The 26673-nt window shown below is 37.0% G+C and overlaps 1 protein-coding gene across 1 annotated transcript in view; it reads left to right on the forward strand.

Moving 5' to 3' along the window:
• The window catches only part of LOC134343968 (vasculin-like), a 54866-nt gene that overhangs the window by 17552 nt on the left and 10641 nt on the right, over window positions 1-26673 (forward strand). Inside the window, exons 4-10 of the mRNA XM_063042958.1 lie at window positions 243-366; window positions 6337-6557; window positions 11597-11660; window positions 14184-14368; window positions 18654-18773; window positions 20038-20205; window positions 25636-25823. Coding sequence (XP_062899028.1) covers window positions 243-366; window positions 6337-6557; window positions 11597-11660; window positions 14184-14368; window positions 18654-18773; window positions 20038-20205; window positions 25636-25823 — 1070 coding nt within the window. The remainder of the gene's footprint in view (window positions 1-242; window positions 367-6336; window positions 6558-11596; window positions 11661-14183; window positions 14369-18653; window positions 18774-20037; window positions 20206-25635; window positions 25824-26673) is intronic.

The raw sequence follows: 26673 nt of genomic DNA on the forward strand, positions 1-26673 counted from the left end.
AGATGAACCATTAACTGACAGCTGTAAGAGCAGATTAGTTACTAGTCATCTGGTTGTGATTGTTTGATTCTTGTTGTCGACACATCGACTGATGTATTTGTCCAAATCTCTAGAAGTCTCTCTTTAAACCCATTAATTTAGTACTTTCCTTTTTAAAACCTTTTTTTGACTAAAACTAATTTCTGATATCAATGCTTTTTTTTTCCAACCTCTTCTACTTTTTAAAAAAAAACTCTACACAGCAATCACTCAACATTGAAAAAAATCCTGAAACACTTGTCCGACCGGAGAATCGTTATGATGTGAATCGCAGGCGACACAATTCTTCAGATAGTCTGGAATCTGCTGGGGCACGATCTGGTGGAGGTATGTTAATGTATTAGCTAATAAGTGTAGTGAGAGAATCAAATGTGTTTAGAGTACCACAGTAAAATGTAATATTTTAAAGTATTTATTAGAGTTTATAGATATTGGAGTTGATACTTTACTGTAAAGCTAATATTGAACATTTACTTTGGCTTGTATTTTGTTTTCAATGTTGTATTTCACTTTGTCCATTCACCAAAGGGTTGTAGATTGTTCAGGAGTGTTGTTAATTATGGGCAGGCTTACCTGACCATATTTAAAGATATGATTTTTATCGTTCTGCTGCTTTGATTTGTTTGTTTTGATTTTGTTCTGATGTTTGTTCTGATGCTTTGATTTGTTTGCTATCAGTTTTTTTGTGAAGATTACATTATTTTAAATTTTTTGTTTGAATATCTTGCTCTGTATAATATTTGACGGACCTCATCTTGGTATTTACCACTATATAACATTTGGTTTGATTCATTATGGACAGTAATCCATTGCAAAACCTGCATGACTAAAAATATGTAAATCTGTTATTTTGCATCCTGTTTTGAAATCAGATATGGTTAATTCGGTGGAATTAATTTAATTGTTCCTTCGAGTCTTGTATCTTTCAAATCAGAAGTTGAGATTAAGACTAGAAGGAATAAGTGAAGGAGTAGGCCATGTAGTCCCTCAAACTATTTAATAAAATTTAAGGTTAACCTACCTCAATCCTTCTTTATTATCATGTTCCAAAATTCCTTGAATCCTTAAATGATCAAAGTTTGATCTTTTTGTTTCTTAGTTGCACTCAGTGGCCGCTCTCGAAAATTCCAACGAGTAATAATTCTGAGTGAAGAATCTTCTCATTAGAATGCTAAGTGGGTGATATTTCTCTTTAGACTGTGGCCCCTTCGGTCAAGATGAGTTAGCTACCTTTTTGAGACTTCAGGAGTTTTTTTTCAATGAAATAATTTTCCTTGTGCTAAATTCCAGAGAACAATAAATACACCACTTGATCGCTTCTAGGGGAATCCTTCTCTGATCCATCTCATTCCTAGAATCATTGTTGCAGTTCTTCAATGGGAAGTGGGTTCTTCTTTGAGTAAAGTGCCACAGAATGGTTACAGCATGGAAGGAGTCCGTTTGGCTTTTTGTGTCTATTTTGTCTCTGCAAGAGCGAACCAGCTAATCTCGCTTCCTCGGTCCCCTTTACCAAACCTTCCTCTATCCTTGTAGAGCTCCCTTTTCTGTGCTACAATTGAATCTAAGCACAAAACACAGGGAGTCTAAATTAAAGCAAAATTTTTCACTTTGTTGGTTCTTTATCAATTACCATTCTAGGTTTTTACACACACATTTGGAAAGCCATGTTCTAATTGTGGACAGAAATGGCTTTTTGTAGGACAGGTTATATCTTAAAAAACTTGATTGAGATTTTTTTTTGAGCAGATGACAAAGGTGACTGCTGAGGCAAGGATAATGGATGTTGTCTAGCTGGATTTTATTAAGGCATTTGACAAGGTCCCCCATGGTAAGCTGATCCAGAAGGTTAAGGTGCATGTGATCTGTCATGACCTGGTGGTTTGGATTCAGAATTGGCATCTGCAAGGTAGTGGTGTAAAGGTGCTATTCTGTCTGGAAGTTTTTGGTCAGTGGTGTTGTACAGATATAGGTGCTGGGGCCTCTGATTAGATAGAAATTAATTAGATCAAACTGTAAATGAATGGGGTTAGTACTTCTGCAGATGACATAAAGATTGATGGAGTTGTGGACAGTGTATAAGTCTGTCAAAGGATACAGTAAATTACAGATCAGGTATAGATATGGGTGGAGAAATGATGGCTTGTGCATACTTCTTGGAGACCTAATGTAAGGGTAAAGTATGTTAATAGCAGAAGCGTTACCAACACTGATGTACAGGTAGATCTTGGGATCCAAGGCCTTAACCAACTAAAAGTGGTCACACGAGTGAATTGGTTGGTAACAAAGGTGTTTGGCATGCTTGCCTCATTGGTCAGGGCATTAAGTACAAGAGTCAAGAAGTTGTGTTGCTGCTATACTAAACCTTGGTTTGGCTGCACTTGAAGTATTGGGAAAGTATTAATTACTGGAAGGTTGTGGAAAGAGTACAGAAGAGGTTTACTAGGGTGCTTCCTTGATTAGAGGTTATGGCCTTTAAGGAGGGGTAGGGCAGACTTGGATTGTTTTCTCTGGAGTGTTGGCAGCTGATAGAAATTTCTAAGATAATAAGAGGCATAAATGGGGTAGACAATCAGGATCTTTTTTCTGTAAGGGTAGAAATGCCAAGTACTGGAGGATGTGCATGTAAGGTGAGAAGCAGGAAGTTTAAAGGAGATGTGTGTTAGCAAGTTTTTGTCTTAGAGACTTGTGCTTGTAATGGAGTGCAATGTGGAGTGGTGGAAGCAGATATGTTAGTGGTGTTCAAGAGGCTGTTAGATAGCTACAAGGGCCTGTTCCTGTATTGTATTGTTTGTGCAGCCTAGTTGACCAATCTACTGATGGAATTTATTTATGTTGTTTGTTCTTTGTGGTTTTAAGTATCCCCTATCAGATTTCTTTCTAAAGGTGACTCTATATCTATCTCATTTCTATCTGAAGGTCACCCCCAACTCTAACCAGTCCATAATCCTTGCAATCATTTGGTAATTGTCTCTGAACCCTAATTTTTCCTCAAGAATGGCGCCAACAACTGTACTGCAAATGTAACTAAAGTAGAGTTGTATTACTAAACACAAATTCTGCAGATGCTGGAAATCCAGAGCAATGCACAGTAAATGCTGGAGGAACTCCAGGTGAGGCAACAATTCACCTGCAAATCTGTTGGAGTTGTCTATTTTATCTGGTGCTCCAGATATGGCCTCTTCTACATTGGTAAGACTTGATGTAGTTCGGGGGACCACTTTGTCGAGCACCCATGCTCCATTACACCTATAGATCTCTCTCCTCTTGTCCCCTATTGAAAATGTACCCTTGAGTTTATTTGCCAGTATAATCTGAGACCTCCTTTTTCTCAGCATGGAAGTTAACTATAACCCTCATCAGTATCATCTGCAGATCTCAAAATAGTGCCCTGCGTGTCTGAGCATCCAAATACATATAAAGAAAAATGCTAGCCTTAGTACTGACCTCCATATTTTCCTCGACAAAAAAAATGTATCTTTACTTTCCTTACATTCTTGCCACATAGGCAATTTTCTGTGAAAGCTGCCTCAGCTTTTACTATTCTGTGATCTTCAATTTTGATGACAAGCCTTTTTGTTGCATCTGAGCTAATGCCTTTTGGAAATCTGCATACACCATTTCAAATGTTTCCTTTGACTGTTTCTCTTCATTAACAATCTGGAGTTAAATATGATTTATAGTTAAGAGATCCATGATGGCTTTCTTTAATCATTTGCACTTGTCCAAGTGACTACTTACTCTCTCCTTGATTTGTTTCTAGAACTTTTCCCATCACTGATGTTAAATGATACGTAGTTTACTTCATTTAATCATATATCCTTGTGATAAGCAAGTGCTGTTTTCTTATCCTCCAACATTCCCCTAAATGATCAGAAACTTGTGGCCATAGCTTCTGTAATTTCCTCTGTGTTTTTCTCGGTATTGACAGATGCATTCTATCTGGACTGAATGATTTATCCACTTCAATTGGGACTAACCTTTCTTGATATTCTTCACGAATTTTTACCTGAACGAGAATTTTCCATTGTTAACATCCCAAAAGCAGAAACATCTTTGAAGGTTAAAGGGACCTGAAGCCCTGAGTTACAGGGAAAGGTTGAATAATTTGGGACTTTATTGCCTGGAGCGTAGGAGAATGAAGGGAGATCCTTGAGATATATACAATGATGAGTGTGTGGCTAGAGTTTTTCTTGTAAGGTTGGGTGAAACTAGAGTGAGAGGTCTTTGGTTTGGGGTGAAAGGTGAAATATTTAGGGGGAATCTGAAGGACTACTTCACTCAGGATGGAAAGAGTGTGGAATGAGCTGCCAGTGGATGTGGTAGATGCGGGTTCAATTGTAACATTTTAAAAAGTCTGAATAGGTACGTGGATGAGAGAGCCATAGAGGGCTATAGTCCAGGTGTGGGAAGATGAGATTAGTCAGAAAACCAGGCTGCAATGGATGTGGCCTTCTATATATTGGCGAGACCCGACGCAGACTGGGAGATCGTTTTGCTGAACACCTACACTCTGTCCTCCAGAGAAAGCAGGATCTCCCAGTGGCCACACATTTTAATTCCACATCCCATTCCCATTCTGACATGTCTATCCACGGCCTCCTCTACTGTGAAGATGAAGCCACAGTCAGGTTGGAGGAACGACACCTTATATTCCGTCTAGGTAGCCTCCAACCTGATGGCGTGAACATTGACTTCTCTAACTTCCGCTAATGCCCCACCTCCCCCTCGTACCCCATCCGTTATTTATATACACACATTCTTTTTCTGTCTCTCCATTTTCTCCCTCTGTCCCTCTGACTATACCCCTTGCCCATCCTCTGGGTTTTTCCCCCCCTCCCCCTTTTCTTTCTCCCTGGGCCTCCTGTCCCATGATCCTCTCATATCCTTTTTGCCAATCACCTGTCCAGCTCTTGGCTCCATCCCTCCCCCTCCTGTCTTCTATCATTTTGGATCTCCCCCTCCCCCTCCCACTTTTAACTCTCTTACTAGCTCTTCCTTCAGTTAGTCCTGACGAAGGGTCTCTGCCTGAAACGTCGACTGTACTTCTTCCTAGAGATGCTGCCTGACCTGCGTTCACCAGCAACTTTGATGTGTGTTGCTTATCAGAGAGAGAGTTGAATTGTCCCATTGGGGAAACTAGTCCTTCCATAACTGACTTTTTTTTCACATTGGTGTGGTCTGTAGCTTTTTCCATCATAAGTATCCTATTGTAATCATTATTTACCAGATATTTCTTCACCGACAATTGCCCCACTTAATTGGGCTTTTTTATTATCTCTTTCATTAATTATGGCTTTTCAATATTTAGCAAATCTGCTCCTGATAATCTGTTTCATCAGGTGCAATCACTTGATACAAGATAATGCACATTACTACCTGTTTTGTCTGATTGTAACTTCTTTACTCTTTAAATATGCTGTTACTATTATTGTAGAGATTGTAAACATCTGCTTTCCTATTGCTCACTGTACTACTTTTAATTTTCTGAGTTTTGCATGCAAATTCTCCAGAAAGACTTATTTTAAGCAATTGAACTACTTTATTTAAATTTGCTTTTCTGTAACTCAAGTGGATTATTTCACATTTTCAAATGATTATTTAATCTCCAGTTGCCTACTTAGTTAACTTTTATTCCTTAGCAGCCTATTTGCGTGGCAGCTTGCTTTCCCAAATAGCTATATGTCATCATGTTGGGAATGGTCTTTTCATCAAATTCATTTGCAGAGCGAGTAAGTGAGTGCTGGAAGCTGATCCATGCAACTTCTCCATAATTTTAACCTGTCAACACTAAAGCTACCTGTTTATTCCTGTTGTTAATAGACAAAAAAATCAATCCATCCATGTTAACACAATACCCCTGATGTCATGAATTCTAATCCTGCATAACAAGCTTTTCTGTGGCAACTTAACAAAATGCCTTCTTGAAAATCCAGATGTACTACATTTATCCTACTAGTCACTTAATAAACTCTTTATTTTGCACATTAATTTCTATTAATAAATTAAGTTGATAGAATAATGCACAATGACACTTGAAGCATTACAAATGCCAATCCAGTCCTCTTGTTTGACTTGAGACTTATCATCATCCCACTGGATTCAATTGTCCTGGCTATGCACTGCAAACCATGTAAAATAGATAGATGTAATTGATCTCTCCCCTTCTGAATGGCAATCTTTTGCAAATATCTTGAAGAACAATATATTGCAGGACTTTTCTTTACAGAATCATCCACCACGTCAAAGTGAATTATTTTATTATTTGCAGATTGGGAATAAATTATGTTTGATTTGTAGGAAACTTTGGAAGAAAAGAGAAGAATGGTTGGCGGTCACAAGCACGAGGCACAGAAACAGTAAATCAACGAAGTGGCTACCACGGAGGAAATTCCCGAGCTCGAAGTGGTACTTTTCATGGAGGAAAGGCCCCACCACTGCATGAGAATAACTTAACGGAAGATGAAAATGGAAAGAGGGAAGGAAAGGAGAAGCCCAAACAATTTGAGGCCGAGGATTTTGTAGGTTAATTTTTAAGAAATATCTTAGACTTCATGTTAATATCTTTCATTCTCATTTATTTTGTAAATTCATCAAATCATACACATGTCATTAGTGGTTCAAAAGGCCTTAACGATCTTGCTTAAAATGTTGTGCATGCATTTGGAAGTTATTCCAGGAACCTGAACACAAGTTGCAATAAAGGCTGTGATTTAAATTTAAGTTATATTTTGTTTACATTTAAAAAAAAATCTTCCACTGTTGTTCATCCCCTGTCAATTTACAGACAAGTGGTATGAGGGGCCATTTCTTTTGTGCTTTTAGGTGTGATCATTTTGTGTTCATGGCCATATTTGAAACTAGCATGCTTATGACCTACTGTTTCCTGGCCAGCAATCTAAATGATTTGGAAGCTTAACTCTGTACTTTCAAAAGTAGACTCCTCTGCCATGTATAACGTTAGAATATTGTTCTTTTTTTTTCTAAGCTACTGGAAACATGAGCAACCTTAAGACATAGGAACAGAATCATGTCATTTGGCCCATTGAGTTTCCTTTACTATTCCATCATGTCTGATAAGTTTCAGCCTTCTCCTCCTGCCTTCTCCCTGTACTTTTGATGCCCTTACTAATCAAGAATGTATCAACCTCCACTTTAAGTATACCCATAACCGTCTGTGGCACTGAGTTTCACAGATTCACCATCCTTTGGTTAAAGAAATTTCTCCTCAACTCTGTTTTAAAGGGATATCCTTCTATTCTGAGTCTGTACCCCATGGTCCTATATGCCCCCACTACAGGAGAAATCCTCTCTCTGGCCGCTCCATCGAGACCTTTTAAATTGTTTAAATTAACCTTAGTTCTTGGGTTTTTTCCTTTCTAATTATTATTTTTAATCTAAGTATGGAGAGGAGCACAATGTTGAAGAGTTTGCAAGTATAGAATTAATTTTTGAGCTATTTGATGAAAGACAATTTGGAGTGAGCTGGGGATAGATAAGTACAGGATAAAACACTAAATTAATCCGACTGGATAAAGAGGCAGCAAAGATATTTTTGAGTAGAAAAGAAAACAAGCTACTAGAGGTGGAGGGATAGTTGATGTGTTTGGATGAGACCTTGCATCATTATCCCTCTACCTCACAGATGCTGCCTGACCTGCTGAGTTCCTTCAACAGTTTGTTATTTTTGCTCCATGTTCCAGCATCTGCAGTCTCTTATGTTTCCAAAGATATTCTACATATTTGCTAGTCTTCATCACGTCAACACTGAAAGGAGCACAGTATGATGAGATAAAGAATGCAGGTACAATTTGCAGTATTGTGCTAAGGTGATCACAAATGAGAATATGCAAACAACCTGAACTTAGAAATTGTTTTGATCCCAGGCAATAAGAATATTGTTAATGTTTTATGTTTGCGATATGACCTTGAGTTTATAACATTGACCAACATTTTCTAATCAAAGGTTTTGTGGTTGTATATTGCAATATAAGCAAATATCTCTGTCCCAATGGCACATTTTCTGTTTCATATTAGCAAAAGAAACGTTCCTTCAGTCTGCTGCATATTGGTTTCAGTGGTAAGGCAGAATCTTTTGGGAATGGTTTCTTGTTTTGTAGATTGTTTATTGTCTGCATCTATTACTCTTTGGGCCTATGACTGTGAACTCCTGCCAAGGAATCTCAAGTAATGTTTCTGTCCATTATCTCCTGCAGTCTCTTATCTTATTTGACTCTGAGGTGACATTGCAATCCAAACTACCAACTTTCATTCTTCACTTTAAAATCTTTATTGATGCTTTTGTTGTCTTCAGGTTTGATGATTTAAATGCTCTCCTGGTTTGCTTTGTTTTAAACATCTTCCTTAATAAGTGCACACAACAGTTCTGCTTTGCACAGGACATGGAGCAGTTACGTACACTGACCTAAACAGGTCTGATCAATGTCTGATTTGTAAAATGACCATTCTCTTATTTGAAATTTCCAGCTTCTTTGCATTCCATACTTCACACAGTACTGTTAGTGTTTACTTTCCGTGCATCAGGAGCTTCAATTGTCTGTCTTAAATCTGTTCATTTTTAAAAATATCTTTAAATTTTAAACACTTAAGATCTGGTCTTGAATACCAACACTTTTTTTGTTTTGGCTCTTGCAATTTGAATGTTTTTTGCTTGTAGGGCTTTGAGATGTTTTATCTATTGGAAGTGTTGTACAAATGCAATGTGTCATGTACTTAAACATTTAAGCTTTCAGTGCATTTTACAAAATCAGTGCAACACCAAGGGAACAGCTGACATTTTGTACCCTTTGTTTGATGACCAGTTTGTGTTGCAAGCTGTGAAGTATGACATCATGGATGCGCACTTCACAAGCACAATTATGCTAATTTAGATGCTATTAGAAGGAAAATATTTCACTTTGCTGCCCTTGGAGTAGATTGCTCAGAATGTCTTGGGTAATGAAAAGTTGTATTCTTTTGGAGTTAGAACACTAATTTTATTCTAAATGTTTCTACATTTGAGACATAGGTTTAAAAATACAGAATGATGGCCTTGGGGCTACTTGGTCTTCAGTGATGTATCTGCCATATTTATTCAGCCATACCTGTGAATTTGTTTTTCTGCACTCTTAGTTTCTCTGGCTTTATTGTTTATTGGCTTTTCAAAATTTAAATGAAGGAAATAAAAAGGATAAATTGCAAGTCTAATTTGCTAGCTGAGAAATTCTGGTTTGTGTGTGTGTGCATGTAAACCCATTCAAGTGAGAAGCGGATTGAACACCCCCCTCCCCCCATTCCGTTCTTTCTGTATCAACTGTTGGAGAATGGGCACAAATCCAGCTGATTCATTTTGTTTATTTCAACAAATATATTCTTTAATATTGAGGATATCAAATTTTATTTATCATTTTTACAAAATCATGGACAATTGTGCAATTCAAATATTAAAAAAAAATAGTCACAGGATGCAAATAGTCTGATTTACTGTGAATTTCCTTGTACATTCATGCAGAATATAGCACATTGATATAAATCAGCATTTTTTGGGTTGTTATAAGCACAGCAATGATTTATCAATGAAACTATCTCAGATGTCTGGCCGGAGTCCTATTTTCTGCTGCTATGATTTTTTTATGTGCTGTAACTCATTGAGAGATGCCACCAGAGATCTGCTAATATATTGTTTAATGATACAGTAATATTGGAAATTCATCTATATGTGTTTGTCACATAAGATATTTTTTTCTCTGCTGAAAGCTTGAAAATGTCATTGGAAATGATATCAGATCATAAATTACCACAGTTCCAGTAAAAGAAAATCAAGCTTGAGTTTATACATAACCCTTCACATTAATTAATTGTACTAAGAATCCAAATTTAGAATTGATGTTATTGCATTGTTTTCATATTTGCTTTAAGCTATGAATGCTATATTTAAATCTGCTTTTTGAAGGAGAATAAGTTTAAACAAGGAGACAGGTAAATCATAATGCTTGGATAGATAAATTTTTGAAGCGTGGGGTATTGATAAAGCGCTTTTGAGATTGGAAGATTCTTTCAGTCATTTCTTCTGTGTTTGATATCAACAAAGCCAACAAACTATTGGAAATGAGAAGCAGGGGGGAAAACCCAGCATAATCCTGAAATCTAAAATTGAAACTGCTTCTTTTGGCAGTTAATAGCAATGCAGCAATTTTTGGTTTGGTAATTATTTTCCTGAGACTGCCAGGAAAATGCAATGTGATCTGCCACTGGTAATTTATTCTGGAGAAAAGTTAAAAGGTGAAACACCTGAGTGATGTTTGTTGGTTGCTTGGGAGCTAGTTTCCATTTCTCTTCTGCTTCTGCAGTGGTGAATGATGTCACTACAGGAAATACATAAACTAAGAAGGGTGGCTGAATTGTTTGGTTCCTAACTAATCTTCAATTCCTAGCTTCTTCCCATATTTGCATTTACAAAGAAGAGGATTTCACTTTTAAAGCTGGACTTCATGGAATGCTGTTTATGCATGTTGCTGTTTATTGTAAGAGAGTTTGAGTACAAGAGCAAATATGTTTTGCTCTGTTGTTCATAGCTTCTGAGACTGTATCTGGAATGTAGTGTAGATTCTGTCTCCCTACCAAGAAGAAATATTTGTCTTGGGTGTAGTGCAACCAAGATCCATGAGATTGATTCCTGATTGGTTTGTCCTATACAGAGCGGTTTAAGTTGACTGTTCAGAAGAATGAGAAGTGATGACATTGAAACAAAAATGTTCTTCCAGAGCTTGACTGGTAAGATGTAGGGATGATGTGTCTAGACTGTGGTCTCCTGAACCAGGGAATTTTAGGAGAATTTAGACCAAGCATGCAGTGAAATTTTGTCATCCAGAAGATAACATGTCATTGAATTGTTTTGTGCATATATGAGGGAACCTGTGGTTCAGTTGCTGAGTTTATTCAAGAAGGGCTAGATAGCTCTGTAATGTTAAAGAAATACAATTGTGAAAAAATATATAATTAATACAACAAAGCAATACTGAATTGAAAGATCAATCATGATATTCCTATTTTTAATTATTCTTGTTCCTGTTTTCATGTTCTTATAATCACATTTCATTGTGTAATTAGCTTTGCCCACTTTTATGGGATACCTAACAAATAACACTTTTTTTGTCAGAGGATTGGGAATCTTTGGTCGTTCTTTATTCTGTAGATTTGATGATATTAAACATTAAGTAGAGTCAAAGCTGAGGTTCATGTATTTTATTGTTGTGACTAGAGGAATTGATGTCTATATATAGACAAAACAAAACAGGCTTGAAGTAGAGGACCAGCCATGATTCTGTTGAATGGGGAGCAACTCAAGGCTTCCTTCCATTGTGATATTTTATGGACTGTATTGTTACCAAATTGCGTCATAACAGTTGAGCATTATGTTCTTGTACTGAGGATTAGTGTTATTTTTTATGTGAATACTCCATATATTCAAAATTTATTTTTCTTTAATGATGTGGGTTGTAATGGAGAAAAAGGTGAAGCTACTTCCTCATTAAAGTTATCTTTCTTTTCCTCCATCCAGCCATCTCTCAATCCTGAGTCTAAAAAAGAACTTGGCAAAAACAAATCTATTGCAGGAGTGTGGGGTGAGTAACTGATTTTGCTGGCAATAACGTATTACATGAGCAATGTAGAAAGATTGTGGATTCAAATGAGCTAACATTGATACAGAGCAAGGATATCAAAGCTGCTTTTTCTTTTGGGCTGCAAACATGTATACTGAGACATACACATTTTTTTTCTCAGAGGCTTGAAATATTTAACATTCTGTTTTATTAGTTAAAGAGACAGTAGTACAATAAGATGTACCAGAATCAAGTAGTCTACTGTGAAAGATGTATGTAGCTCTGTCAGCGTCAATGACCATTAAAGTAGCTAGGGTACACAGACTCCATCTCTATAGTTTGGGTAACTTGGGTAGAGAGATGTTAAACCAAGACCTTACTTAATCCTGCATTTTTTTATGGAAAATAATTTTAATTTTTTTTTTAGTCACTTAAATAAAATTACAATAGCTGATGATTAGGAATGTCACCTTATTTGTTGAATGATGAACATGCCTAAATGTAAGGGCTGTTTTCTCTATTTAGATGCTCCCAGGAAATAATATAAAGTTTTCTCAATCTGTTTTCTATTTTCACATTATATTTGCTATTATCCTATTTTCTGATGTGTTTTAATCCATATTTTCTAGTTGTATGAGTAAACAAAGAAATACTGATATATAAAACACAATATTGAAACTTTCAAATTAGCCACGTTATTTCTTATTGTTTTAAATCTGTGTAATATTCGTCTCATCAAATATGCGAATGGTTGTTAGTGAAATTTGTTACTTAACATCTCTGCAATACTTCAGTGAAGTTTCTGTCTTTTGCAGAATTCAAAATGCAATGTTTTAGGAAATGAAACTCATAAAATAACAGTGAATACCCAGTTCTCTATCTTAAATTGTTTTTTTTGTTTTTTCTTGAAATATAGAGATGCTGAAGTCCAAATCCAGGCATTTAGTTGACTAAATTTACATGAGTTTCCAAACAAAACTCAAATTCCATATTTTTGTCCATTTATTTAACGATGACCACTATCTATTTATTCCTTTTAGTCACAGTATACAGATGTGATGTAATTCTGCAGAGTTATTGTAAATAAGTTATTTTTTAAAATTCTGAGGAAATGTGTATGGTAAAAGTCCGATAATCCGCTCTGTGTCCATTCAGAAATCTCAGTAATTCTCCATTTGGCACTAAATAATGTTTCCAACATTCCCCAGTATCTCAGCAGGGTCCACAAAGCCTTGCTGGTTCCCATGTTTTCTGAGGTTTGACAGATTCTCTAGAAAAAGTTTTATATTACTGTAATATAATGTCTTTTTAAAAAATTTTAAGGTTTTTTGGGTATTAATCAACTAATAGTCCAGAAAATCTGCTAGTCTGGCACCACTCAGTACTGACTAAAGTAACTTCCGAGTTAATAGAGTTTGACTGTATTGGTATCGTACTTCAGTATAAGTTTTGCAGCAGTCTGTGATTTCAGAACTTTATTAATGTAATACAACTCTATCTTCCTCAATGACATATTTAATCTTCAAAAGGAAAGTGTAAAAATAATAAACTAAAGTACCAACGAGTTGTGCCTGCTATTGCTCTCTGATCTTTCAGCATTGAATAACTATAGGATAAAAAGAAAGGTTAGGCTGTGTCCTTGAGAAGAGAAGCGGGGATAACATTTCATTTCAAAGGCGCCTCATCAGTGGCCAGAACTGCTGAGTATTTTCAAGCATTATCTGTTTTTATTTGTGACTCCCAGCTTCTGCAGTTTAAAAAAAAAAATCATTTGTTGAATAACCATTATTTTAGATCACTTTGTTTATTTGGTACCACCAGTGGTAGAGCTATGGGTTTACCAAGCTTCTGATTGTGAAGCCTTTGATGCAAGGAACAAATCTTAAAATGTAATCTTTTGATGTCCTGAACACTTAGACTACACCTAAACCTTTGTCTCTTTGTACTCATCTGTGTCCAACACTATGTTATAACAATTTGGCATTCAACTGCAGAGGTGTATTTTCTTACACTCCAATAAGGTACCTTTTAGAATGTTTACAATAGTAAACAGCATTGTAGAAAATGGAGGCTGTGAGTAATTGGTTGAGAATTAAAAATGGTATTGGGGAATGCTGGGTCAAAAGATCCCTGGCTTTGTTTTTTTTTGCTACTCCAAAGAAATGCAAGAAGAAACGTAACAGCATTCACAATAACAATATATTTAAAGGTATAGCTTTATAGATGGGAAGAGGAATTGCTGAAACTGTTGAATGGAGCTGAATTTGAGCAAGAGTAAAGTCACCAGTATGGCCTAAGAAAATAGGTCTCGTATGATTGTCTTATTCTTGATCCAGAACTAATCTTTTTTCCTTCTCTTTGCTTTTGTTGGGGTTGGATCAGATGGTGTACACTGGGTTAAAGTTACTTTGCTTCTTAATGTCTGTACCAGGTTAAAAAGATCTTTTCAACTACATATTGATAAAATCCTGTGTTTAAGTTGCAGGAATTACATAATTGCTGATAACAATCTCATTTTAAAGTTGAAATATGTTTTTCTTGCAGAAAACCCTCCAAATCCAAAATCTAGAACGTCTAAAATGCTGGTCATTAAAAAGGTCCTTAAAGAAGAACCAATACTACCAGGATACCCACTGACAGGGGTTTCTCATCCCCAGCCTGTAAAGAATGGGACAGGACCCAGTGTATATAAGGGATTGGTTCCCAAAGCTGCTGGCCCTCCATCAAAGGTAAATTGAGACAAAACAACAATAACTAGTTTAATTTATCCTATGAACAGCTTCTTGGTGTTTTCTCCCTTTATTTGAATATTCTGTGGACTCCAGTTAATTGGGCCATCGGTTAATCGATTAACGATTTCATCAAGACTGATTTATTATCCCTCTCAACCACATTCTCTTGCCTTTGATGCTCTGACTTATTAAGAACCTATTAATCTCTGCTTTCATATACCCAATGAAATGGCCTCCACAGCCGTCTGTGGCAATGAAGTCCAGGTTCACTACCCTCTGGCTAAAGAAATTCCTCCTTATCTCTGTTTCAAATGGATGTCCCTCTATTCTAAGGGTGTGCCCTCCAACCTTAGATTCCCCCACTATAGGAAACATCCCCTCCACATCTACTTTATCTCGGCCTTTCACTATTCGATAGATTTCAGTGAGGTCACCCCCTTAATTCTTCTAAACTCCAGCAAGTACTGGCCCAGAGCCATCAAATGCTCCTCATATGTTAACTCTTTAATTCCTGGAATCATTCTCATTACCCTGCTCTGCAACATTTCCAGTATCAACACATCTTTTCTTAGATAAGGGACCCAAAACTACTCTCAATACTCCCAAGTACAGTCTAACCAATGCCTTATAAAGCCTTAACATTACATCCTTGCTTTTATATTCAAATCCTCTTGAAATGAATGCTAACATTTCATTTGCCTGCATTGCCACCATTTCAACCTTCAAGTTAACCTTAATAATGCACTCCAACATCTTCCCAACTGTTGAAGTCGGAGTAACTGGCCTCTGATTTCCTTTCTTCTGCTACCCTCCCTTATTTAAGAATTGAGTGATATTTGCCAATTGTCCAGTCCTCCAGAACCATTCCAGAATCTAGTGATTGTTGCAAGTTCATTTCTAATGCCTCCACAATCTCTTCAGCTACCTCTTTCAGAACTCTGGGGTGTAGTATCTATCGTCAGGCTTTTCAGTTTCTTAAGCTCCTCCTCCTTAGTAATAGCAACTACACTCCCTTCTGCCCTTTGACAGTGTCCACAAGTGAAGACTGATGCAAAATACTTATTAAATTCATCTGCCATTTCTTTGTCCCCCATTACTTCCTGTCCATTGTCATTTTCCAGTGGTCCAATATCCACTCTTGCCTCTCTTTTACACTTTATTTATATATTTGCAGTTATTTTGTAAATAACACTATTCTTTGCATTTCTGGTTAGATGCTAACTGCATTTCATTGGCTTTATAGCTGTACTCGGCACAATGACAATAAAGTTGAATCTAATCTATTATCTGAAAAAAAACTTCTTACATCTTCTATGTTATTTTGTAGGTTGCCTTCATACTTTGTCTTTTCTCTCCTTATGGGTTTTTTAGTTGCCTTCTGTTGGCTTTTAAAAGCTTCCCAGTCCTCTTAACTTCTCACTAATTTTTGCATTATTATATGCCCTCTCTTTTGCTTTAATACTGTCTTTGCTTCCCTTGTCAGCCAAGGTTGCCTCATACACCCTTTAAAATACTTCATCTTAGGAATGAATCTATCTTACAACTTCCAAATTGCTCTAGCCATAGCAGTTCTGCCGTCATCCCTGATAGCATCCCCTGTCCATCAACTTTCGTCATCTCCTCTCTCATGCCTCTGTAATTCCCTTTACTCCACTGTAATACAGATATATCTGACTTTAGCTTCTCCCACTCAATTGCAGGGTGAATTCTATCATATTATGATCACTGCCTCCTAAAGGTTTCTTTGCTTTAAGCTCCCTAATTAAATCTAGTTCATTACATAATACCTAACCTAGAATTGTTTTTTCCCTTAATGTGCTTAACCATGAGCTGCTCTAAAAAGCCATTTTGTAGGCATCTACAAATTCCATCTCTTGCGATTCAGCACCAATCTGATTTTCCCAATCTACCTGCATATTGAAATCCTCCATGACTATTCTAACATTGCCCTTTTGACATGCCTTTTCTATCTCCCAGTGTAATATGTACTGTACATCCTTGCTACTGTATGGAGGACTGTATATAACCCCCATCAGGGTCTTTTTACCCTTACAGTCTCTTAACTTTACCCACAAGGATTCTACATCTTTATTCTGCCATCTTCCCCCTTCCTTTCCAGTCTTGAAGAAGGGCCTTGGTCATTTCTATAGATACTGCCTGACTTGCTGAGTTCCTCCAGCATTTTGTGTGTGTTGCTTTGGATTTCCAGCATTTGCAGACTTTATCATGTTTATGATTTTCTCCATTTTCGGATCCTAATTCACTGCTTTCTAAGGATTTAACTTCATTTTTTTACCGAACAGAGCCGCTGTACCATGTCTGTGTGCGTACTTGCCTGTCCTTTTGATGCAATACGTATTCTTGGATGTTAAGCTCCTGACTATGATTTTCTTTCAGCCGTGACTCAGTGATGTCTCTAACTGCACTACAAGATCATCTACCTTATTCTGTATACTGCGTGCATTCAAATATATGCCTTCAGTCCTGTATTCTTCACCCTTTTTGCTCCAACGTTACATTTCAACTCATCCCACTGGTTGCAATTTTGCCCTATCATCTCCTTCCTCACGGTCTCACTACGCACTGCATCTAGGTTGTACATGAACTGTCCTATCCTTAGCCCTATCACTCTGGTTCCTACCCCACCTGACAAAGTAGTTTAAAGCCTCTCCAACAGCTCTAGCAAACTTCCCTGCAAAGTTATTAGTCCCCTCGGGTTCAGGTGTAACCAGTCCTTTTTATACAGGTCATACTTTCCCCAGAAGAGATCCAAATGATCCAGAAATCAAAATCCCTGCCCACTCACCAATTCCTCAGCCACACATTTATCTGCTAAATCATCCTCACTGATGTGTAGTACAGGCAACAATCTGAAGATTACTACCCTGGAGGTCCTGCTTTTCAGCTTTATAACTAACTCCCTGTATTCTCTCTTGAGGGCCTCCCACCCTTTTTCTACTTATGGTGTTGGTACCAATATGTACCATAAATTCTTGCTACTCAGATGCCCTCTCAGAAGTTGTGGACCTGATCAAAGACATCCCTGACCCTGGCACCTGGGAGGCAACATGCCATTTGGATGTTTCTTTCACGTCCAAAGAATCAGCTGTCTACTCCTTTAACTATGGAATCTCCTATCACCACTGTACTCCTCTTCTGTTCTGAGCTACTATCACTCGTGTAAATGCAGTCTGATTCAGATAAATGTTGCATTCTACTGTAAAGTACAAGTTTTTCTTGTATAATTATTTGATCTCTTTAGTTATTAAGATCTAAGAAATAACTGGTGCTCAAGAAAATATTATTGCGGTCATATCAATAATTTGGGTATGAACTGAATCAGATTTTAAGGACAACAGAGGCTGAAGTTTATACAAATAGATATGAAGAAACCTATTTCAACTGAACTTCCGAAGTGTGGTAGTAAAAGGGTTGTATAAGTCACAAAAGAAGGCAAAACTAATGGGGGAAAATTTTCAGAGTATGATTTCGTAAAATCTCTCAATAAAATGAAAAAGTAACTTTGTGTTCTCACTTAAAAACAAAATCAGAAAAAGAAAGTAAATGTTAAACTCTTCAACCGTCTGCAATCATTTATCTAGCTAAACCCTCCCAATATCTGAATTGATTTTCTTATTCCTCTGTTTCTTTGCCCTAAAGGGAACTGTCAAGTTTCCAATTTATCCAGCACTTTTGTTCTTGAAATCATTCTAGTAAATCTTTGTTTTCTCCAAGGGCTTTTATGTCCTTTTCGAAGTGATGCCCATAATTAGATGAAATTTTCCAGTGCATCTAGTACTTTTTACATATTTGGGAAAATATGGAGTCTGTTTGTGATCTGTGCCTCCAATTTTGCATCCTTTCATCCCAAATGCTTTTTAACCTTTCCAGCTTTCCAAAAGAAGAATGAGCATAAGCGTATTCATGGTTTTCTCAGATTCCTTTAATCTGTAAACACAGAGAAAGTCAGATTTAAAGAGCATATTTGGATTTGAGGGGAAAACTGAAACAAACTAATTATCTAGATACAAGAAACAGCTTGTGCTGTTTGATTTTGAATCTTTTGTATTTTGTTATCAGTTGCTTATAATCTAGTATTTTTCATATTACTCCTTTCACTCTTGCACTTTCAATCCTTCTCCAACAGCTGTGCTTGCACACATTCCTGCATCGTTTGTTTTTCTTTTTTAGATCTACTTTTCCCATCTACCCATTCACTAGCTTCAGTTAATGGTTCTGTATGTAAATTGTTTGCCACCTGTTAACTATTTTTTAAATTTAGCCAGCGCAATGGAAAGGCTCAGCAAAGGAGAATAAACACGGAACCCCATTTGTCAGCTTCAACGCGCTCTTGAAACCTGTACCTCAGACCTTCAGTTCATCACCAAACTCTTTAAAGGAGGTATCTATCTTCCTTCCACATTAACTTTTGAATCTGTATATAAAACAATTTGAAAGTATGCAATTGTTTCAGTTGATTTCCATTTGTGTTCCATGTGAAAGAGCATCTTAATAAACTTTTTATATTGGCTCAAATGTACTGGATCACAATTTGCAAATCTTGCAGTTGACAGCCTTAAATTTATAATAACAGAATATCCTGGAAATGCACAGCAAGTTGTGTAGCATCTGAGAAGAAAGAAGCAATATTTACTAATCAGGATATCAATATGGAATGTTAATTGTATTGATGTTTACAACTACCTAATGTTCTAAGTAGTTCCAATTTTTGTAATTTTCCAAGTTGCTGCTCTCCCAGTTGTTTTGCTATTGAGCCTAATTTATTCTGTCTCGTCTCTCCTGGAGTTTTAAAAAAAAATATTCTGGAAGACAGTTTTGATGATTGACATAATTGATTTTGGTTTGATGCTCACTATATAGGATGCATGCACAGTGATGATACAAAATAGCCCATTAAATCTAAGTTATTACACTGCTAATTTTAATATCATCTGCAAATTAATTAATCATCATGACAATATTAGCATCCAAATTGTTAACATAGATGGCAAACAGTGGACCCAGCAGTAATCTTGATGACACACTACTTGTTACAGTGCTCCAATCTGAAAAATAATGTTGCACTATTGCCAACTTGATTCTTGGTACAGAATCTGGAACCATTGCAACCTCAGAATTCCATAGTTCTGTTAATGACAAAAGGTATATTTTTCAATTTTGATAAAAAAAAATCAAATGACGTTACAAAAAATTTGGTTAACCAACATACTATGTGATTCAGCCCAGTTTTCTTTGTATAACTTGGTCTCTTGCTGTAGTTGCCTGCCCTTCTCTGATCTTGTATAATGTGTGCAAATATTTCTTGTGAGTGTATTATCACTGGAGTGATTCTTGGGTTCAAAGTCCTATCCAGGTTCCAGTTGTTAGTTTAATTTTCTCCAAGCTTATGGAAGAATTTTATTAGAAGTGTGGATGAAGTTGCCATTTGTGTATCCAGTTGCTTCAGTACAACACGTTCATTTTGATTAAACATGACATGTTCAATTGTGATTGCAGTCTGATAGCATTTTTGAATATATCTGTTGACTGGCTCAAAAGTGACTAAATCGCATTTCAAGTAATGCAATCAAGTATATGTCTGTCAATATATTTTAGTTATGTTGTAATTCATTTTTGAATTAACTTGATTCAATTTCTTTAAACAGAATAGTCGCTCAAATTCTTCTTCACCAATTGATATAGCAAGTCAGCCTCGTATGTTGAAACTGACACGCATGAGATCTGACAAAAAAAGTGAATTCCTGAAGACTTTGAAACAGGACAAGCCTGGGGAAGGGTATCCTGATGATGGAGATGATATAGATAAAGAAAAGGTAATGCTGCATGTAACTACTTAATGTAATTTTTGTATACTTATATTTCATGTTAACTTTGTGGACTTGTCTTTTATCACTTATATTGGCTGTATTATTACTAAATGCAAATTTAATTGGACTGATATTCTCAACATACTAAATCAAAATATGATGTTAGAATTGTTCATACATTTCTAGTATGAATCTTTTTCGGAGCTGTTTGACAATTAGAGATTCAAAAGATAGAGCAAATGTGGATTGAGCCATCAACAGCTATTACAGGTCGACCTTCACTGATCCAACTACCTGTAATCCGGTTCCTTCGATAATCCGGCACTGATGATGCTTAATGTGTTCCTTCTGTAATTCAGCATTTTCACTAATCCGGCACTCCTCAGGTCCCAATGGTGCCAGATTAGTGAAGGTCGACTTGTAATTCAAAAACTCTGCAAGTCAGGCAGAATCTCTTGGAGGGGCCATGGATGCTGCCTGACTTGCTGTGTTCCTCTGACATTCTGTGTGTGTTCATTAAGAATTTTAGCATCTGCAGAATCTCTTGTGGTTACTATTTGAAAATGGCTTCTTGTGTGTTGTGTGAAGAATTCTACCTTCCAAGATCCTATTCCTAACTCCGAGCTTTCAGACCATACTAGCACACACAAGGATAAAATTTTATATAGAAAGGAAAACAAGGCTACAGGTTCTCCGCAGGTTACTAGTCAAGGGTGGTGGGAGCAGTGATGATTGTGCTCTGAGAAACCGGTTTTTGCTTGTAACATGAAGCTGCCTCTTCTCCACATGCATCAAAAAATGAGAGTTGAAAAGAAGTACTACATTTTTTTAAGCCTCGAACTTTCTGCCTATTATGCTGCTGGCGTTTAGAGCAGCATTGAAGGTCTTCCATCTCTGGTGGTGTTCAGGCTTTCCTTCATCCTGTCAGTAGGTTCCTCACTACTCAGTCATGCAAGTCCCGTTTGGAGACTCAGGAATGCCATCAAACTGTGATGTAGAAGGATTCTTCATTGGTGTTTCTTTTTCAATTTTGTTTTACCAGTCAGAATTGTTAGCCCTGAGCTGGTCTCCCAAATCTGGAGGACCGATGGGCCACTCTTAGCCTGTCCTTTACTCTTTGACCTGTTTGGCATGAAGCATAAAGTCCTGACTTCAGTCAACATAGCTGTCCGTGTCATTGAGGCACGCAAGCCTCCAAACCATGATAAGGTTGTGGTCCTCCTTTGAGGTTAAACCTCTAAGAATGAATTTTATTCCATATCTCAAATTTTAAGGTAGTGATTTATGAGTTCTGTTATCACTGAGGTTGTGCTGAGCTGATCTTTCTGTTGATCTCTCTGGCAATTTATTCTGCGATTACACAATCCTTTGGCATGTATCTTGACACACTTTAGTCATGTATAACCAAATTTAAACTGTCACAATAAATTGCTGAAAATTTGCTGAAGTATTGAGAAGCTTAGTAAAACTCCAATAATCCAGCATCCAGTAGTTTGGAAATGCTGATAATAGTTCACACATTAGTCCAGAACATGTACTGGAAGTCCAGAGAGAAAATGGGGTGTTTGGTCAGAGTTTGGTCTAGATTTTGGGTCTGATATGTTACTGATGCTGTATTTGAGTTTCAGAACAACAGATCAGGAGTGTGCATAGATTTGCAGGTGGAGCTGGGGTCTTTATGCTTCCCCCTCTTTTTAAATGCACTGGTTTCACTGGAAAGTTGTACTACAAAACAAAGTGTAAAAGAAAAGGTGTATTTGAGTATTCATAAGTGTATCATGCTAAAATCTACTAGTCTGCACTACCATAGTCCCAAAGGCTCTGGATTATTCGATCTTTATTATACATGCCATATTCAGGGTTGTACAGCAGAAAATCCAAACAAATATTGAATTATATTAATCTGATAGATCACTTGTAGTAAACTTAAATTCTCCAAGGAGTAAAGACAGAAATGGCAAAAGCTTTGATTACTGTTTCGTCAAGATGAGGGAATGTGACTTGAATAAAGATGCTAACTAATGACTGAGTTTGAGGTAATGGAAATGCAGTAGATACTGTAATGCTCCAATGATCACTTATTCCATTCTTTAGAAACCTAAATGCTCAGTGTCAGGGCTGCTAAGGCAATGTTCTCACATTAAAGCATGTTGATGTCTTAAAGAGATGTTGTTGATTGAATTAAATAGGTTCATGTATTATTGTAAGAGATAACATGCACTGGTCTGGAAAATGTGCCAGTCTGGCTGCACTAAAGTCCTAAGTATGCTAGATTGTTATAGTAGCTAGTATTTGCTAGATTCTGTATTGCATATATGGGCTTTTGAAAATGATATGATCAGATAAGAGCAGAAGGTTTAGTACTAAGATTACTATGTGAAACTCTTAAGTGTGGCATGAATGCCAAATTGGCTCAGTAAGAGGAAGCAGAAGTGACTATGTCTTTGTGTTTGCAGAAAATTTCTCAAAAGATTTGGTTCTGAGTTCATTACTGGGTTTTTGAAAAATGGAGTTGGCTCTGCCTGTGTTATGTTTGTCAATGATCCAAAACTTGGAAAAGCAATGTATGATGATTAAAATACTTGAGGAATTGATCAGAGGGAAACCATGGTGAAGTATACAGAAATGGGGCAGATTGAGTTAAATATGGAGAGGTGTAGTGATGCACTTGTCCATGTAGAGAAATCCCTAAAAATGGGACTGCATTGAAATGGTGTTTTAAATCTAAAGATCTGCAGTGATGCACTTTGAATACTGTATGCAAGGTGCACCCTGGCATCAATAGCATTACTTTGAAAAGCGTAAATAAACTTGATGTCCATGCAGAGAAATCCATAAAAATGGCGCTTCAGTTGAAAAGATGTATGGCTTACATTGGCTAATAAATACAGCTACAGATAAAGACACCAGCATGATCATTTTAAAACTAAGCTGTAGTGTTGTAGATATTCCAGGGCACCACATTTAAGTTGTTTCAAGGAACAAAACTTTTGAAATAAAAATAGAAGTAGGTCAAACAGCCCTTAATTCATTTCCTGCATTCGGCAAGTGTACAGCTCACCTGTTTTTTTTTATTGTTATTATTCATTTAAGAGATGTGGCTTATCAGGCTGAGCCAGCATTTAGTTGCATGTCTCTAATTGTCGATTGAAGGGGATGGTGAGTTGCCTGCTTGAAATGCTGTGATCCTTGAGGTGTGGGTATGTCCACAATGTTCTTAGGGAGAGAGTCCCATTACTGTGACCCACAGTGTTGAAGGAACAGCGGTCTATTCCCAGTTCAGATGAGGAGATTTGGAGGGTAACTTCCAGGTGTTAGTCTTCTCGTGCTCTTGCTGTCCTGGTCTCCTGACTGGTTTGGGTCATGGATTTGGAAAGTGGTGTTCAAGGAGGCTCAGTGATTTGCTGCAGAGCATTCTGCAGGTGCTACTACTAGGTGTTAGTGTGCATTGACGGTGGAGTGACCGAGTGATCGTGGATGGGGGGGCTTCTTAAAGGTTGATGCTGTATTCATCCAGGCAAGTGGGGAGTATTTCATCTTGAGCCTTGAAGATGGTAGGTGAGCCTTGAGGAGTAAGGAACTGAGTTACTTGTCATAGGGTTCCTAGCCTCTGACCTGCTTGTAGGCATATTGGCTATTTCAGTTCAGTTTCTTATCATCCATATTGATAATGAGGCATTCGCTGATGGTAATAACATTAAATATCAGAGGTGCAAGCTGTATTTTCTCTTGTTGGATATTGTCTTTGCCTGACACTTGTGTGACATAAATATCACCTGCTACCCATAAGCCCAGGCCTGTATGTTGTTCAGGTCTTGGTATACTTGGCTGTGGAGTGCTTCATTATCTGATGAGTTGTGCACAGTGCTTAACATTGGGCAATCATCAGTGGGCATCTGTACGTACGACCTTTCAGTGAATGTAAAATCATCAGCAGGCTTGTAGAGTTGTAGAAACTCCTGCTATTTCTTGTGTTCTTCTCTAGCCAATGGTTATAATTGACTTTATTATTTTATTGATTGTTAATGATGCAGAGAATGAGAATTTAGATCTCATTGTAGGGATTCCCGACTTAAAAAAAACATGGAAATGAAAAGCAAAATTTGTATTTCCAGATGTAAAAAGATAGTAAGTTGTTACTGCACCTGTTCATGGTCAAAAATTCCAAGTACGTATGACTTGGTGCTTTAAGAAATCTTCTCCAAGTGTCAAATGGCGGCTAACTACTTATCTTGTTATTATGCCCCCAAATTTTAAACTTATTAGCTACAGAACCTATTCAAGTCTCAGTACATTTTATGACTTGGTGAGTTGGCCCTTTCCAACCAGAAATGGGCCAGTCTTCTTACTGATATCTCTATATTAAGAATTAATTATTCCCTGGAGTTTGAATTTGTATTGTTAATTATTAGATATTTTGGGAAAAATATGGAACATAATATGGATTTTTCTAGATCTTCACTGAGACCAAACATCAAACCTAGTTACTCTGGAATTTAGAAGGCTGAGAGAGGATCTTATTGAAACATATAAGATTATTAAGGGATTGGACACGCTGCAGGCAGGAAGTATGTTCCCGCTGATGGGCGAGTCCAGAACCAGAGGCCACAGTTTAAGAATTAGGGGTAGGCCATTTAGAACGGAGTTGAGGAAAAACTTTTTCACCCAGAGAGTGGTGGATATATGGAATGCTCTGCCCCAGAAGGCTGTGGAGGCCAAGTTTCTGGATGCTTTCAAAAAAGAGATGGATAGAGCTCTTAAAGATAGCGGAATCAAGGGTTATGGGGATAAGGCAGGAACTGGATACTGATAGTGGATGATCAGCCATGATCACAGTGAATGGCGGTACTGGCTCGAAGGGCCGAATGGCCTACTCCTCCACCTATTGTCTATTAACTTTTCACTGATATTTTCGTTGGATAATATGATTTCATTAATTTAGTTTGAAATAAGAAATTGTAATGTTTTCTTCAGGATTCAATTGATTTTTGTGAACTTGCAAGCAAAGACTAAACCACCTGTTTCCTCTGGAGAGCCAAGAAATTCTTGACTTCATAATTCTTGGTTTCTGTATATATGTAGATTCACTATAATTGGAAATTGGAATATACATTTAAATTTTGTTTTTTTTCTCCAACTACAAACGTTTGTATGTTTTGATTGAGACTTATTTCTATCACCCTGCAGCATTTTAATATTGATTATTTTGTGCGCACAAAAGGATCTGATATTGCTAATAACCTATCAATCAGCTTGGCATCTTTTGTCTCCAGTACTATTTTAAAGTAAAATGCTATTGTGCAATATATTTATATTTTTAAAGTGGAATTTTAAAAATTAGACTTTCTTTCACTGCTCCAGAAATGCACTGTTTTTAAAGAAATAAGAGGTAGCAAATAGAGGTCTACAAGATATTTTGTTTGCCTTGGTCCTCAGGATTATGAAATGTTTAACATGCAACACAACAAGAATACTCATCAGGAGAGAGACAAAAACAGAAATTTTGATAAAAATGGTGATTCCAGGGAAAATGGAAATGCTCGACTTCTATCCCAGGCAACTATTCGCTCTTCAGCATTTCCCCAATCTAATATTTTATCAAGTTCGCTGGAAGCTGAGCATAGGTATGTGTACAAAATCACAGACATTAAGCATCAATTTATCTATTGATTTAAATGCATTAAAAGTGCAGATAAGTCAAAAGATTTGTATGTTGCTGTACAATGCAGCACCTGAGCAGTATAGTGCCACCTGCTGTGAATATGACTTTTGGCACTGCCTTAGTGTAACTTTCATCCAGTTGATTTGCTTTTGAGTTGTACTGTGTACACTGCCTAACCATGACCTGAGGTTATTAATGCATGTCCTTCCCCACCCCCACCCTCCAACTCCACTTGCATGACTATGTACACATTCACCACTCTGTCTGTCTCTTACAGACTGTAGCAATTATTTTAACATTCTATCTCAGGACCTTATTTCATAATGACTTATTTTTTAAAGTCATTACCTTAGTGGGATTATTTTCCAATACTCTTACTTTTTCCAGTTTTTCTATATAGAAACTGGTTTATGATGTTTAATAATTGTCTATGTTAAAATTGACCAATTCCCTGTTCAACATGGTATTTGCTAATTGAGCTTAAGTTCACACTTCTAAATGATCTGATCATACCATACCTGAGAACTACTAATGTTAACGAGTGGATGAATGCTGAACTAAATACTGCAAGAGTCGTTAGATTGTAAGTAAAAAATGGACATACAGAAGACCATAAGACAGGAGCAGAAATAGACCATTCAGCCCATTGAGTCTGCTCCACCATTCATTTCATCATGGCTTATTTGTTATCCCTCTCAACCCCATTCTTCTGCTTTTTTCCTGTAACCTTTGATACCCTGACTAATCAAAATCCCATTAACCTGTGCTTTAAATATACTTAATTACTTGGCTTTGATAGCCATCTGTTCCAG

Source organism: Mobula hypostoma, chromosome 3 (assembly GCF_963921235.1).
Source record: "Mobula hypostoma chromosome 3, sMobHyp1.1, whole genome shotgun sequence".
Lineage (NCBI taxonomy): Eukaryota > Metazoa > Chordata > Chondrichthyes > Myliobatiformes > Myliobatidae > Mobula > Mobula hypostoma.